Genomic DNA, 13493 nt, shown 5'->3' with positions numbered 1-13493 from the left:
ACAAATCCTGGTGTAAGTTGGGCTCGCAAGCGAGCCCAAGAGGAGGAGTTGTCAAGAAAAACATGTAATTTCACTGCCATTATTTCATTATTATTTCATTAGTCTGCATCACTTAGTATCAGTTGATCATCACCATTATCATGTATCATTTATCATTTAGTAAATCTGCTTAATCTTGTATTCCAGAGCACGCAGAATAAGACACATTCCTCTGTAATATTCTATTGTGCAAAAACCACCAGCATCTCTGTGGCTCCAGGCGGCCCAAAGTAAAGTCAGATGAGGACAGCGACCTTTTGTTGGCCTGGACAGACAATCTCACAAACTGCACACTCGGACACACAATTGTTTAGACCAGATGTTTTCCCTCATCCATATCTGGGAACATAAAGCCTGAGAAAGTGTTAGGTTTCTGAGAAGCTGAGTTCTAGGAAATGTTCTGACGTCATATTAGGCTATAAAGCTTTCTGTAACGAGCAGAGAAGATCGAAGACCGGCTTCCCACACTGTATAACTGTGTGTGTTTAATAAATCACTTTTTGGACACTTCTGGGGACTCTGTCTGTGCTTATTTTTCCTTCCAAATAAAAAGAACCTTTACAAAAGAACTGTGCATTTCGTGTTGTTAAGACTGTTTCATCTGGGACCATTTTGCAATCTAACGCAAGCTTAATTAAGGATTCTGTTTGTTTTATTCCTTCTAAGCCCAAATGAATTTCTTGTGAATCTGTCTACTGTGAGCCTGGTGATTTTGTTACTGATGCCTGACTGCCAACTGTATAAAACAAAAAACTACACACAATATTCGAAGCACATAGCGCACAGTCGTAAATTCACCCTAATTTTGGTATGATCTGAGCTCAGGCACTGGGTGACTGAGCATAGCACTTACGCATGTGAGCGAGGGGGGAGAAACTGCTGCAGGAGAAGCGTAGACAGGCAGACAGAGGAGAGCTTAAGTTTGACCAGGTACCAAAGCAAATCATTCATACTGTACAAATAATGTAAATATGACGGTGTATCACAAAAGATTGATATCAAACTGATCACTTGACCCATATTACGTTACTTGCTCTTGGAGTGAATCAACAAATGGGGAAATGAAAATCCGAACAACAACAATGATGTTTTTTTAGAGAGTCTTAGCTTACATGTGTGTTTATTTCATATTTTCAGTTGTTTCCCTCCACGGCTAAACAAAGCACTGTAATCGGTTTCAGTTATGTACTGATGAACACAACAATTGACACAAGTGGCTTCTTTCAAAGAAAAAACTCAGGTAGATTTTATTTTATATATTATGCTTTGTATGTTGTTCAGTATATTTCTATGCAAAACAAGAGGAATTTCAATACACAGCAGTATATTCACAGCTGAAACCAGATATTTACATACACTTTAGGGAAAAAACATAAAAACTTTTTTTTTTCTGTTAAACATCAATTTAGAGTGAACTTGCAACTAGAAGATCACTGGCTGCTCTCTGCCCAGCATGGAGGTCACTGCAAACTCTCGGTACCTCAGCAGAGCTGGCAATATCATCAAGGACTACTCTCACCCCAGCAACCAACTGTTTGAACTATTACCGTCAGGCCGACGGTACAGGTCACATAAAACCAGGACAAACAGATTCAGGGATAGCTTCTTTCCCAGAGCTATCACCGTAGTAAATAAGAACAAATACAATTGAACCTATTCCATACCGTCACTGTCATTATATTATGCTGCTATTCATACTGTCATTATATTAATGCTGCTATCCTGTATATATTGTACAAACTATTGTTTGAGTACTTACGATTGTTTTTTTGTACTTTTTATATTTTACATTTATATTTATTATTGAAACTTGCACCAAGGGAGTGGCACTCCAATTTCGTTGTACTCTGTACAATGACAATAAAGGCTATTCTAACTTGTTTTGTTTTAGATAAATAAATATTGAAATATCTTTTGAATTAGTTAAATGTCAGAATATATATATATAGAGAGAGAGCTGTCTATTATTTATCACTTTCATCAAATTTAGGAGTACATATACACTAAGTTTATTGTTAATTAAGAAGAAAACTGCAGATGATTGCATTCTGATCTTAAGCAGCCTCTGATAGGTTAGTAGAGTCGGATTTTTTAGTAGAGTCCTCTGTCCTCTGCTGGATGTGTTGGAGAACACTTTCAGCCCTCTGAGGACTGCATACCACTGCCTGAGCCAAGCCAATGTGCCACTAAGCTCCAGCCAGTGTCCACACTGCCAGAGGTCTCCACACATGCTGGTTCGGTGTCTGTCTCCGCTGAAGGGTCAGAGGAACCCGTTTGAGCTGTCTGTCTCGGCTGGAGGGCCCAAGGGGCCCATTCAGCCACCTGTCTATGCTGAAGGGTCAGAGACCTGTTCGGCCTCCTGTCTCCTTTATAGTCGAAAAAGATGTGCTCCTGGTGCACTGGCCATTGCTGCTACTCAAATCGAGCGTGGACCTGGACCTCCAGCAGGCCCCGGGGACCTACGTCACACCTTGCTCTTGTCTCCCTTACAGCTGAAAAAGGTCCATGCTTGTGCCCTGGCCCTTCTGAAATTCCCTCTCCATTTAGCCGAGGCAGTGAGTCGGCCTCCTGTCTCCCTTACGGTCGAAAAAGATGTGCTCCTGGGCGCACTGGCCCTGCTGCTACTCACATCGGGCATGGCCCTTGCCCTCCAGCAGGCCCCGGGGACCCACATCCTCCCCTGCTCTACTCCCCCACTAGCTTCTTCTCCTGCAGTTACCCTCCACCACATATCCAGCACATATCCAGCTAACCCTAACCCACTACAATTCGTCCTGATTGTAGCACAAGTGGAACCAATAAGCAGGATTCATTGGCAAGCAGACAACCAGTTCCAACTACTGGGAAGAACCAGTGCGATGCATTTTGTGGTACGCGTCGTGGTAGCTCCTGCTAGGATTTAGGACAGACCTGAGGCTGATGAGAAGGATCTGGGTGTTGCAGGGCCGTCCTGGCTGACACGGCGCTGCGTGAAGCTCTGGGATGCTGCCTCTGGACTGGCACACTGGGGTGGTGGTTCCCCTGTTTAAAGACTTAGACCTGAGCGTGTGCTCCAACTGTCACACTCCTCAGCCTCCTCTATGCCAGGGTGTGTCTGTCAGTCAGGCCTCTGATTCAGGAGGAAGCAGTTTGTGTCCTGGTCATGATCACTGGAGCAGCTTGTTATCCTCTCGACTGCAGGGTCTGTGGGAGTTTGCACAACCAGTCTACATGTGGTTTGTGAGGCTTCTACTTTTGTAGGATCTTCATCTTACAGTACAAAGAGCCTTTGCTGCAGCTGTTGTTGTGTTTTGGCGCCTCATGGATAACTTTTCATGTCATTTGAGTTTCAGGCTTGTTGGTGTTGCTGAGCTGTGTGCATCGTCTGCGTGGGTTTGTCAGCATAATGGGGCTCATATTAAAATGACTTTACAGTCACAGAGAAAAACTTTAAAACACAAAATCAACACTTTGAACCATCGTGGAAACTACGTGTCCTTACTTGTCATCAAATGATGAGTGTGCGTCCTCACCAGGTGTCACAATCATGTGTATCAAAACGTGTGTAACTGTTAAACAGCAAAATGTGTTAAAGCTGAAAGTCTGACTGTTCAAAGGTGAAACTACAAACACTTGTACATATACAGCTCCCTCCATAATGGCCTGAGGAAAACCAAAGACCTGATGTGATTTCATGTTTTCTTTGTTTCACAGTTTAAAAGTTTGTGGTTCTGTTCTCAGACCTTTGTCACTCACATGTTGTGCATCAGCTGTTTATGTCACTGTGCAGCCAAACTAACTCCCCTCATGTGTTTCCTTTGCAGCTGCTCCTCTGGATAGCATTGAGTCCCTGGCTGCCTACTACGTGAGCTGCGTCAGGCAGGTGCAGCCGGACGGCCCGTACAGAGTCGCTGGATATTCTTCTGGTGCCTGTGTAGCATTTGAAATGTGCTCTCAGCTGCAGACCCAGAATCAGCCTGTGGAGTTCCTGTTTCTCTTTGATGGCTCACATTCATATGTGGCAGCGTACACACAGGTCAGAGAAACACTCGCGCATCTTTATTTCATGTATATGCTGTATAGCGTGTGTGATGTTGGTTTTGAAGGATGAGCTCTGGTCACATGATCTGCATGTGAACAGGTTTAACTGTGTTTTTGATTTGCAGAGCTACAGAGCCAAGCTAAGACCCGGCAACGAGTCTGAGGCTGAGACTGAAGCCTTGTGTGCCTTCATCCAGCAGTTCACTGGCATTGAATACAACAAGGTATACTGTCTCTGACCCACAGGTTCACACACAAGTATTCCTTTATGTGGCATCAGCGTTAAAGGCCACACAACCTGAGCTTTTGCCTCACGGCGCCTGTAAGGTAAAGATGGTGACTGTAACACAGTCTGGAGCTGCTGTTCCAGCACAGTCTGTGTGTGGTGCAGGTTTGACTCAACAATGATGTGATGTTTGGAGCTGTTATGGAGACTAAAGTAAAACATGCGGTTAAATCAAACCTTCGTACAGTTTCTCACTGAAAGCTGACATTTGTAACTCCTGAATATCAAAACATCTTCATTTTGCATTTTCATATACATAAGATCTGTGATGTTCATTAATTATGTGTCACTTACTTTTCTGAAAACAACAATATGTCACGGTGCGGCATGGCACACCGTGGAAGGAGTGGGGAAGGAGGACCCAGGCGCGGTGCTCTACGTATAGACAGTGTTTATTTACAGAGGGTGATATCAAACAACAATAAATCCCCGTGTTTCTCCCCAGACTCCCGTGTCGTGTCCTCCAAGTGCTCTCTGCTCCCGTGCCTGCACTCCCGGTGCTCGCTGCTCCTTAAGCCTTCCACGCTCCTCCTGCGGGAAACAATAGCGGCAGCAGTCAGGACACTGAACAATGGCAGGCATACACTACACGACCAAAACCTAAACTGGGTAACTAACGTGGAGTCCCAAGCAATGATCCCGCGTCAGTGGGCGCTCCAAGACTCTCTTAAGTAGCTCCCCCGACGAGGCCTGATCAGCAGCAGGTGTGTGGCTTCGGGTGTGGCCAGTCCCCTTGCAGGGCCACACCCTCCAGGCCTGACGCCGCCTATAAACAAGTGCTCAGCCACCCACACACACACACACACACACACATATACACAAGCACAGGGAAGGGGGAGCAACACCAAAATACACAACAATAATAATAATAATAATAATAATACATGACTGCTCAGGGATCCTGGGTCGCCCAGTCCCAGGACCCTGACACAATATCTCCGCGAGCACGCGGTAACGTTTGCTATGAACTTACAGTCGTCTCCATGGTTACATCCTACAGCTTTTGGAGACTCTGCTCCCGCTGTCAGACCTGAATGCACGCGTCAGTGTGGCCGTGGACCTAATCACCTCCGCTCACAAGGACATCGACCGAGACTCACTGCACTTTGTAGCCTCCGCCTTCTACTACAAGCTAAAGGCTGCTGATGCATATGTACCTACTGCAAAATACCACGGCAGCGTGAAGCTGCTGCGCGCCGAAACCAGCAGCGAATATGAGCAAAACCTGGGAGCTGACTATAAGCTCAGCGAGGTACCGATGCACATTTACATCAGTCTGTAGTACTTATCTTCACTGTGCGTGTGTGCGCTTGTGTGTGTTTCTATAAACTCTGTCTGAGCCTTCCAATGTTCAAACTGTGTACTGCGTCTTTCTTCAGGTCTGTGATGGCGAGGTGTCGGTCCACGTCATCAAGGGAGATCACCACACTTTCCTAGAAGGCGCGGGGGCGGAGTCTATCAAGAACATCATTCATAACTCGCTGGCTGAGCGAGCTGTCAAACCAAGGGAGGGTTAAACATCCACCGTCTCTTCACCCTAATTCCTCAGCTTTCCCCAAACTAGACTGTAAATGTGTCGTTATAGGAAGTGTTTGCACTGCTTATGTTTACACGCTACTGTTATCCTAATATCCCAAATGTTAATGGTTAGTGAACCAGTCGACATCCCATCATCTCACAGCTCCATCGATTCCAACTGCAAGTTTTGTTTTTTGTTGCCATATGTTGTTGTTTGCAGAAGTTCATCCCACAACAAAATAACGTGGTTAAAAAATTAATGTAACAAAGTAACAAACACTGACACATTGATTGAATCCTGAATTACATAACATCACTCAAATTGGTGTTTCTGCTCATGCAGACATCAGTAGACAGGCAAACGCGCTGCGACCAGCCTGATGAGCGACTGTGGAGGGAGGGCTGACCCTGCAGCCGTGTTTCTGCACACTAACTACTCGTAACACAAGTTGGAGGCATTTCTTTATTTTGTGATATTTGTTTACTTTTCAGTCATGTGACCACACAGTCATCAGTTACAGTGGCAACCAGCAAATGTTTACGTTGTCAATAAGTTCACAACAAATTAAGTGTTTCATAAACTGTGTTTTAACAATGACACTCGTGTTACTGTAATTTACAGACCAGTTATTTCACTAATTCAGAAGAAAAACTGCTTCTCTTCATGATGGACTGTGTCAAACACACGCTGTTGTTCTGACAGACGCCTGTGACAGAGGCGTCGCTAAGGACCAAATGTGTCTCTTCAGAGGTTAATCAGAGATGTGAATGATCACTGTAACAGTGAGATCATATTTACTGATGTAACCTCTGAGAAACTGTTTCCTTTTAAAGGCTTTGGTCCAGAGATCTAAAACCTCAGCAAATAATCCAAACCTGAGTACAACAGCTGGCCTGAGACCTGTGATTGGGTCAGTGAAGGAAGCTGCTGATTGGAGATGAATGTGCTGAGGAGTCACAGTACGATGGACGTGACAATAAAGGCCTCTGTGTTTTATTGTAACATTTCTGTTATGTTTTGTAGGACTAATAAGGGCCTCAACAGTCGCTCAGTGTTTTCCTTCATTGTAACGAGCCTGTCCCGTTGGATCTATGATTCCTGTGCTTTTGTTGTCGTTACTATTTCTGATCATTTATCTTGTAAATATAGTTTTTGGGTTTTGTTTTTTAGAGGATGGGTCAGTTTATCAGGGACTGAAACACAAATCCTGTTGGCCCAGAAAATTCTTAGTCGCTGTTGGCGCCACCCGACCGTTTAGTTCAGACCATTAAAGTAACGACTGGTTCTATATGACACTTTTCTACATGCAACAAAGGTGGTGATGGAAGGAGGAGAACAAACTTTTTTGTCTGTATTTAATAGCACAATGAAGACCAGACAGCAAAGCAGGGAGGGAGAAATAAAGGGCCTCAGGTCAGAGTTGAACCCGGCCGCAGCATTTACCCCATGACCAGGTGACGTGGTCACCCGCCCGACCCTTACGCACAGCAGTATTTCACTTCAGCTACCAGGAGTATGTGGGTCGAGCATGCAGACTGAACTTTAGCTGCATGTTAGAAAGCCGAGTTTATGAATGAAGGCTAGAACAAATGTCCCGGCTGAAGGAGGAGGGGCTGCAGAGGTGTATAAACACAGGTGGGCGGGGCAGGGCTAGTGTGCAGGATGACTCAGTGACCTACACTGACCCGTGTTGGTGAACATTTTGTTAAAGTTAAATGTTTTCAAGCTGACAAGTAAATTATCCAGCGAGCTAAGTTGAGCTGACCGACGTGCAGTAAGGTTTTCATGCTCTTCACTAACAGCTGATCGCTGAGAATATATCAACAGTAATAATGTCCTGTAATTCCCACGGCTCTGTATGTCACACCTGCGTATGCTTCCCCATCACATTCATCACCTGTTCCTCTGGTGTCTCTGATTGGAGCACGCAGGTGTGTGGAGCAGAGTGAAATCACACACCTAATGCTGTTTTATTCAACCTGGATCTTGGAAGTTTTGATTAACATCAGTGTCAAACATGAACTAACTCTTTGTCCCCTTCAACATTACATGTTGTTTTTTGAAGTAACAGGTTCAGTGATCTTAAAAGGCTGCGGTAACGTGTCGCTGATAAAACACTGAGTCATTTTCAAATTATTCACTTTAGTTCAATTCAGCTTTATTGTTTTATGTGAAAGTCTCCATCCTGTGTCCTTCACTTATCTTTATCCCAGGTGTGAATTGTTCACAGGACTTAAAAGAAGGACGTGTCTGTGGAAAAGGCTCCGGCCAACCTAAACTCCTCCCTCATCAGGACACAGAAGAGCCGCTGAGGCAGCGCCTTGGAGTACGCTGCTGGTCGCGGCACACAGGTGCGCAACAAGATCTCCCGGCCTGCTGGAGGAGGGAAGTCTGGTACTCTGCTGCTTCCCCCAGTTTGCTTCTTGTCAGATCCCAAGTCCTCATCGACGGGCGCCAGAAGGGCAGCCTAAAAGGGCAAAGGTCAAATGTTAGCAAACAGCAACCGATTCTGAAGAAATGTGCTGTGTGATATTCAGAAGTACTGTAACCCGAGTCTCCCACAGAGACCTGATCCAGACTACAGCTCACAAACACAGCTCCTCTACTAACACCTCACTGCAGCTGCACGCTGCTGATCCTGTCTGTGATTAGAAATGATTTCAATAAAGTAAAACAGAGGCTCGTTTTCTATGAGCGTAAACAGGGATCTCTTTTTCAGTCTCAGTGTAACAAACGTGTTTACTGAATAAGTCTTTCAGTAAAAATGTTTTTGTTAATTCAGTAAAATCTGCAAAGATGACTTGTACTGTTGGCAGCAACAAACAGAGACAACAGAGTGTGGGACAGACAGGAAGTCAGGACACGTCTATGTGCTTCACAGTGGGACTAGAACATGAACATTTCTACACACACCACAGGCAGCAACTGTGCAAACCTCCACGTCACCAAAAACACCCTGCAGGTCCCATCAGAGCAACGGCAGAGAAAACAGATGAGCCCGGAGAGACCGAACAGCGTGGGGACGGCAGAACCCATGCTGTCGATGACCGTGGAAGGCACTGAATTGCCCTTTCTGGTAGACACTGGAGCAACATACTCGACATTAAGAGACACACCAGACAGTGCAACACTCTCCTGTCACACAGTTAATGTGGTCGGTTTTTCCGGGATACCGATGACTCTGCCATTGACAGATCCAGCATTGACAAAGCTGGGAAAACAGACTTTGAAACATCAATATGTGGTGTCCTCACAGGTGCCTGCAAATCTCATGGGCAGGGACCTGCTCGTGAAGCTGGGAGCCACGATCATGTGCTCACCAGATGGACTGATTGTTACTCTGCCTGGAGGAAAAGAATTCCCATGTCTGGGATCACCTTCAAAGACTCAATATCTAGTCCAGAACTCTGAACAACCCACTGCCGAAATCTACTGGGGGAGGCTAGTGGAAGAAGGCATTCTGAGACATTATCAGCTGTGGAAACCCTGGATAATGAGCCTGGCCGTCTATTCCCCGCCACGGGATCCTTTCCACGTCACACTCTTTTATGATAGGGAAGATAACGATATCTATCGGGAACAGTTCCAGTCTGATCTCGAGGGACAGACGTGGAATGTGCGAACACATAACATTTATGTTGGACCAGAAGGTGTGGCCGCGGCTGTGAAATTTACTGATGAACAACTGCCTTGGTACAATGTGGGAGAGGATTCAGCCCCTCACATTACCTTGGCGGTCCACGAGGGTCATGGGCCAAGAGATCTGGGACCGATGGTCAAGCGGGCGCTGGACAACGCATGCTGGCAAAGCACCCAAATTCCAAATGTCTGGTATGCACCAAAATGTAAAATATATCGCATAACTTGTTTGTCCAACGATGCAGTGATCTTAGAACATAAAGAAATCTCCAGAATACATGGCAGGGAAAGAATGGATCATCCTGATGCAGTAGCTGAGCTCTTGAAATTGCCTGATACTTTGTGGTCCGCAGGGCCCACAGATGTAGGTTTGGCTAACTGTTCGCCTGTCCTGTTCCAGCTGAAGTCTGACACACCAATTAACAGACCACAATATAAGCACAAAACTGAAGCAGAGGAAGGTATAGCTGAAACCATTGAAGGGCTGTGGAAGGCAGGAGTGCTTGAGCCCTCATGGTCATTTTGGAACACACCTATTTTGCCAGTGGAAAAACATGGGACAGGGAAGTACCGTATGGCACATGATTTGAGAGCAATAAATGCCATACTGAGGACTGATACTGTGCCTGTACCAAATCCCTACACAGCTCTGACCGAAATTACTGGGGACCAAAAATGGTTCACATGTATTGACCTAGCGAATGCATTCTTTTGTCTCCCACTGCACGAGTCACTCAGAGACATTTTCTCTTTCACATACAGAGGCCGGAAATTTAGGTACACACGCCTACCACAAGGCTTTGCACTCTCACCAGGAATTTTCAATCAAGTATTGAAAGAGGCACTCTCCCCATGTCAACTGCCAGAGGGCTGTACATTAATACAGTATGTTGATGATCTTCTTATTGCAGCCCCGTCAGCAGCGGCCTGTACGGCAGCATCGCTCGTGGTGTTGAACAGATTGGCGGAGTGTGGCTTCAAAGTGAGTAAAGAAAAACTACAGTTGGTCCGACCAGAGGTAACATTTCTGGGCCGGGTGATCGCACACAGATCAGTGGGGTTAATGAACACACACAGAGACCAAATTCTGACACATCCAAAACCAAGAACTGTGAAGGAGTTGCTTTCCTTTCTTGGCTTGACAGGTTACAGTAGGCAGTTCATTCCGAACTATGCTGGTAAAACTGCCCCTTTAAGGGACCTGATCAAGAAAGTCGGCGTTCGAAATCTTAAGGCTGAATTGCCTTGGACGCCGGACACAGAGACAGCGTTCATTTCACTAAAACAGGATTTGTCAAGAGCCACAGATCTAGCCACACCTAACTATGATGAGGCATTTTATCTTTATGTTTCAGAAACAAAGGGAGTTGTGAATGGTGTGTTGTTTCAGAAAAAAGGGGGAGGTAGAGATGTACTTATGTATGTCAGCATAAGATTAAATTCAACAGAAGCAAGGCATCCCACATGCACACAACACGCAGCAGGAGTAGCAAAGATAATTCAGAAAACAGCACACATAGTGAGGGAACACCCACTGAGAGTGCTTACCACACACAGTGTAGTGGCCTATGTGAACTCACAGGTATTCACAATGACCCCACTGACGCAACAAAGGTTGAGCAAAATTTTAGATGTGCCAAATCTGACATTCACACATGAAGGAATAAATATGGCAGACCTAATGGGGTCAGGAGAACCACATGATTGTATTAAGAAAGCCCAAGTTGAAGGAAAAATCAGGGAAGACCTGAAGGCAGAGCCCATACATGGAGCTGAGGATTGGTTCACAGATGGATGCTGCCACAGAGATGAAGAAGGATTAAAAGCCGGCTATGCAGTAGTCTGTAGAGTAGGAACTGAGTTTCAGGTGAAAGAAGCAGGAAAAATTGAGGGACAACAGTTGGCCCAGAGAGCTGAAGTGATAGCCCTAACTCGAGCCCTGAGGTTGGCTAAAAACATGAGAGTGAACATCTACACTGACTCAGCATATGCGTTTGGAGCAGCTCATGTGGAACTGGCTCAGTGGAAGAGAGCCGGGTTCAGAACGGCCACTAATGCACCCATCTGTCACCAAAAGGAAATGGAGGAACTGGAAAAGGCCCTGGAGGACCCAGACGAGGTAAGTATTATAAAATGCAAAGGCCACTCACAAGCAGACAGTATGGTGGCAAAAGGAAATCAGAAAGCTGATGAAGCCGCAAAGGAAGCAGCAGGCTACAAAGGACAGAGACAAATGGTACAGGTAACCCCAGAAGAGGAGGCCAGTACTAACAGTATGGAAGAAGTGAGACAGGCTCAGGAGGAGACATCCCCAGAGGAAAAGGGGGTGTGGGAAAACAAAGGAGCCTGGCAAGATGGCGGTTTGTGGAGGGGGCCAGATGGGCGTCCCGCCTTAACGGCCAAAATGGCGGAACAGAAGGTGAATGAGGCTCACGGGCTTGGTCACGTGGGAGTGAAACAGATGGAGAGAAATTTGTGCCGATGGTGGCATCCTGATTTGAGAAGGATGATACTGGAAAAGGCCAGAACGTGCCTAATTTGTGGGGCACACAATCCAAAGCCAGCAGTAAAACCTGAAGCTGGTAAGTTTCTCATGCCAGAAAGGCCAGGCGAAGAGGTCGTGATTGATTATACCGACATGATTGATACAGGACCAGGTGGTGTGAGGTATTTGTTGGTGTGTGTGGATGTTCTGACTGGATGGCCCGAAGCATGGGCAACCAAACGTGAAGACGCGAAAAGCGTGATTAAGTGCTTAATCAATCATTACATTCCAAGGCATGGGTTTCCCAAGAGAATTAGATCAGACAATGGTACTCACTTCAAGAACAAAGATTTGCAAGAGGTAGAGAGGATGTTGGGAGTGCAACATAAGTTCGGGACGGTCTATCATCCTCAATCTCAAGGAAAGGTAGAGAGGATGAACCTAAATTTGAAAAACAAGTTGGCTAAAATCTGTGCGCAGACAGGGCTAAATTGGGTCGCAGCCCTGCCCATTGCTTTGATGACCATAAGATGTTCTGTTAACCAATCCACAGGTTTCACCCCTTACGAGCTGCTGACTGGGAGACAGTTTCCAGCACCCTGGACAGTGGTCCCAGTGGAGCAGCCCAGGACAAGCAACAGGTCTCATGCAGAATATTTTAATGAGTTGAAAGCTCTTGTGTCCAGCTTTACAAAACAGGTCACTTGTGAGAGACCCACGGGGAACGGAGAGGTCCCGGACGCAAAGGCGGTGTGGCTAAAGGTCATTAAGCGAAAGTGGAAGGAGCCCCGCTGGACTGGTCCGTATGAGGTGACCGCCCGGACGGCTACAGCAGTCCAGCTGAAAGGGAAAGGCGACACCTGGTACCACTGGTCGCAGTGTGCACCCGCACACGAGAGCTTGGTGGAGGAAAATTCGTCTTCAAAGAACGCAGGTGTCAAGGAACAGAGGCAGAATAAACCTCTTCACCTGTGCAACGGGCCGACCAGTAGTCCACCTGGAAGGCCGAAGAAAGAAGAGCAGCCTAGGAGGAAATCGCCGCGTCTACAGAAAGGAGTGGTAATAACCTAAGAGGTTAAAAAGGGGTGGTTTAAATAAAAAGAGTGAAAGGGAAAGGGGAAAACAGAAACAAAAGTTTCAAAATTTATGTTAAGTACAAAATATACATCACACAATGCCACCCCGCGAACCGGAGATTCGTGAGGAGAGAGGACTAATTAAAATGTTGCTTGTGATTGTTAGTTTGATGACTGTAATGATATTGATAATGGCCCTATGTTTGCTTGTTTATATTTTGCAGGGAGGCCCCCGTGAACTGTCTGAACACGGGGGCCAGTTGAATCCAGCACCAAAAGAGAAACTGTTTATTGAAACAGGGCTAAAAAGGAGATCAAAACGCGAGGTTTCGGGTAAAAGGGATGAGTGCCTGAGTACATATGGTGGTTTAGAGTTGAACTATGTTAATGGGTCCACAACTTCATTCACGTTTGATTTATGCGATGTTT

The 13493-nt window shown here is 45.9% G+C and overlaps 2 protein-coding genes across 2 annotated transcripts; both read left to right on the top strand.

Moving 5' to 3' along the window:
- The first annotated feature begins 3021 nt into the window (after window positions 1-3021).
- Window positions 3022-5934, top strand: LOC146623956 (fatty acid synthase-like). The gene is made up of 5 exons (XM_085364869.1): window positions 3022-3166; window positions 3843-4054; window positions 4185-4283; window positions 5346-5597; window positions 5725-5934. Exons 1-5 carry the CDS (start codon window positions 3022-3024, stop codon window positions 5860-5862), a joined length of 846 nt encoding a protein of 281 aa, XP_085220995.1. The 3' UTR covers window positions 5863-5934.
- Window positions 5935-11907: 5973 nt separating this feature from the next.
- LOC146623955 (uncharacterized) lies at window positions 11908-13059 on the top strand. Its single transcript, XM_085364867.1, has 2 exons — window positions 11908-12085; window positions 12542-13059. Exons 1-2 carry the CDS (start codon window positions 11908-11910, stop codon window positions 13057-13059), a joined length of 696 nt encoding a protein of 231 aa, XP_085220993.1.
- Window positions 13060-13493: the final 434 nt, after the last annotated feature.

This window comes from Diplotaxodon limnothrissa, linkage group LG10 (assembly GCF_057381915.1).
Source record: "Diplotaxodon limnothrissa isolate DT_005_m linkage group LG10, D_limnothrissa_male_GT1.1, whole genome shotgun sequence".
NCBI lineage: Eukaryota > Metazoa > Chordata > Actinopteri > Cichliformes > Cichlidae > Diplotaxodon > Diplotaxodon limnothrissa.
Note: the sequence above shows the minus strand (reverse complement) of the source record. Positions and strands in the feature narration are given on the sequence as shown.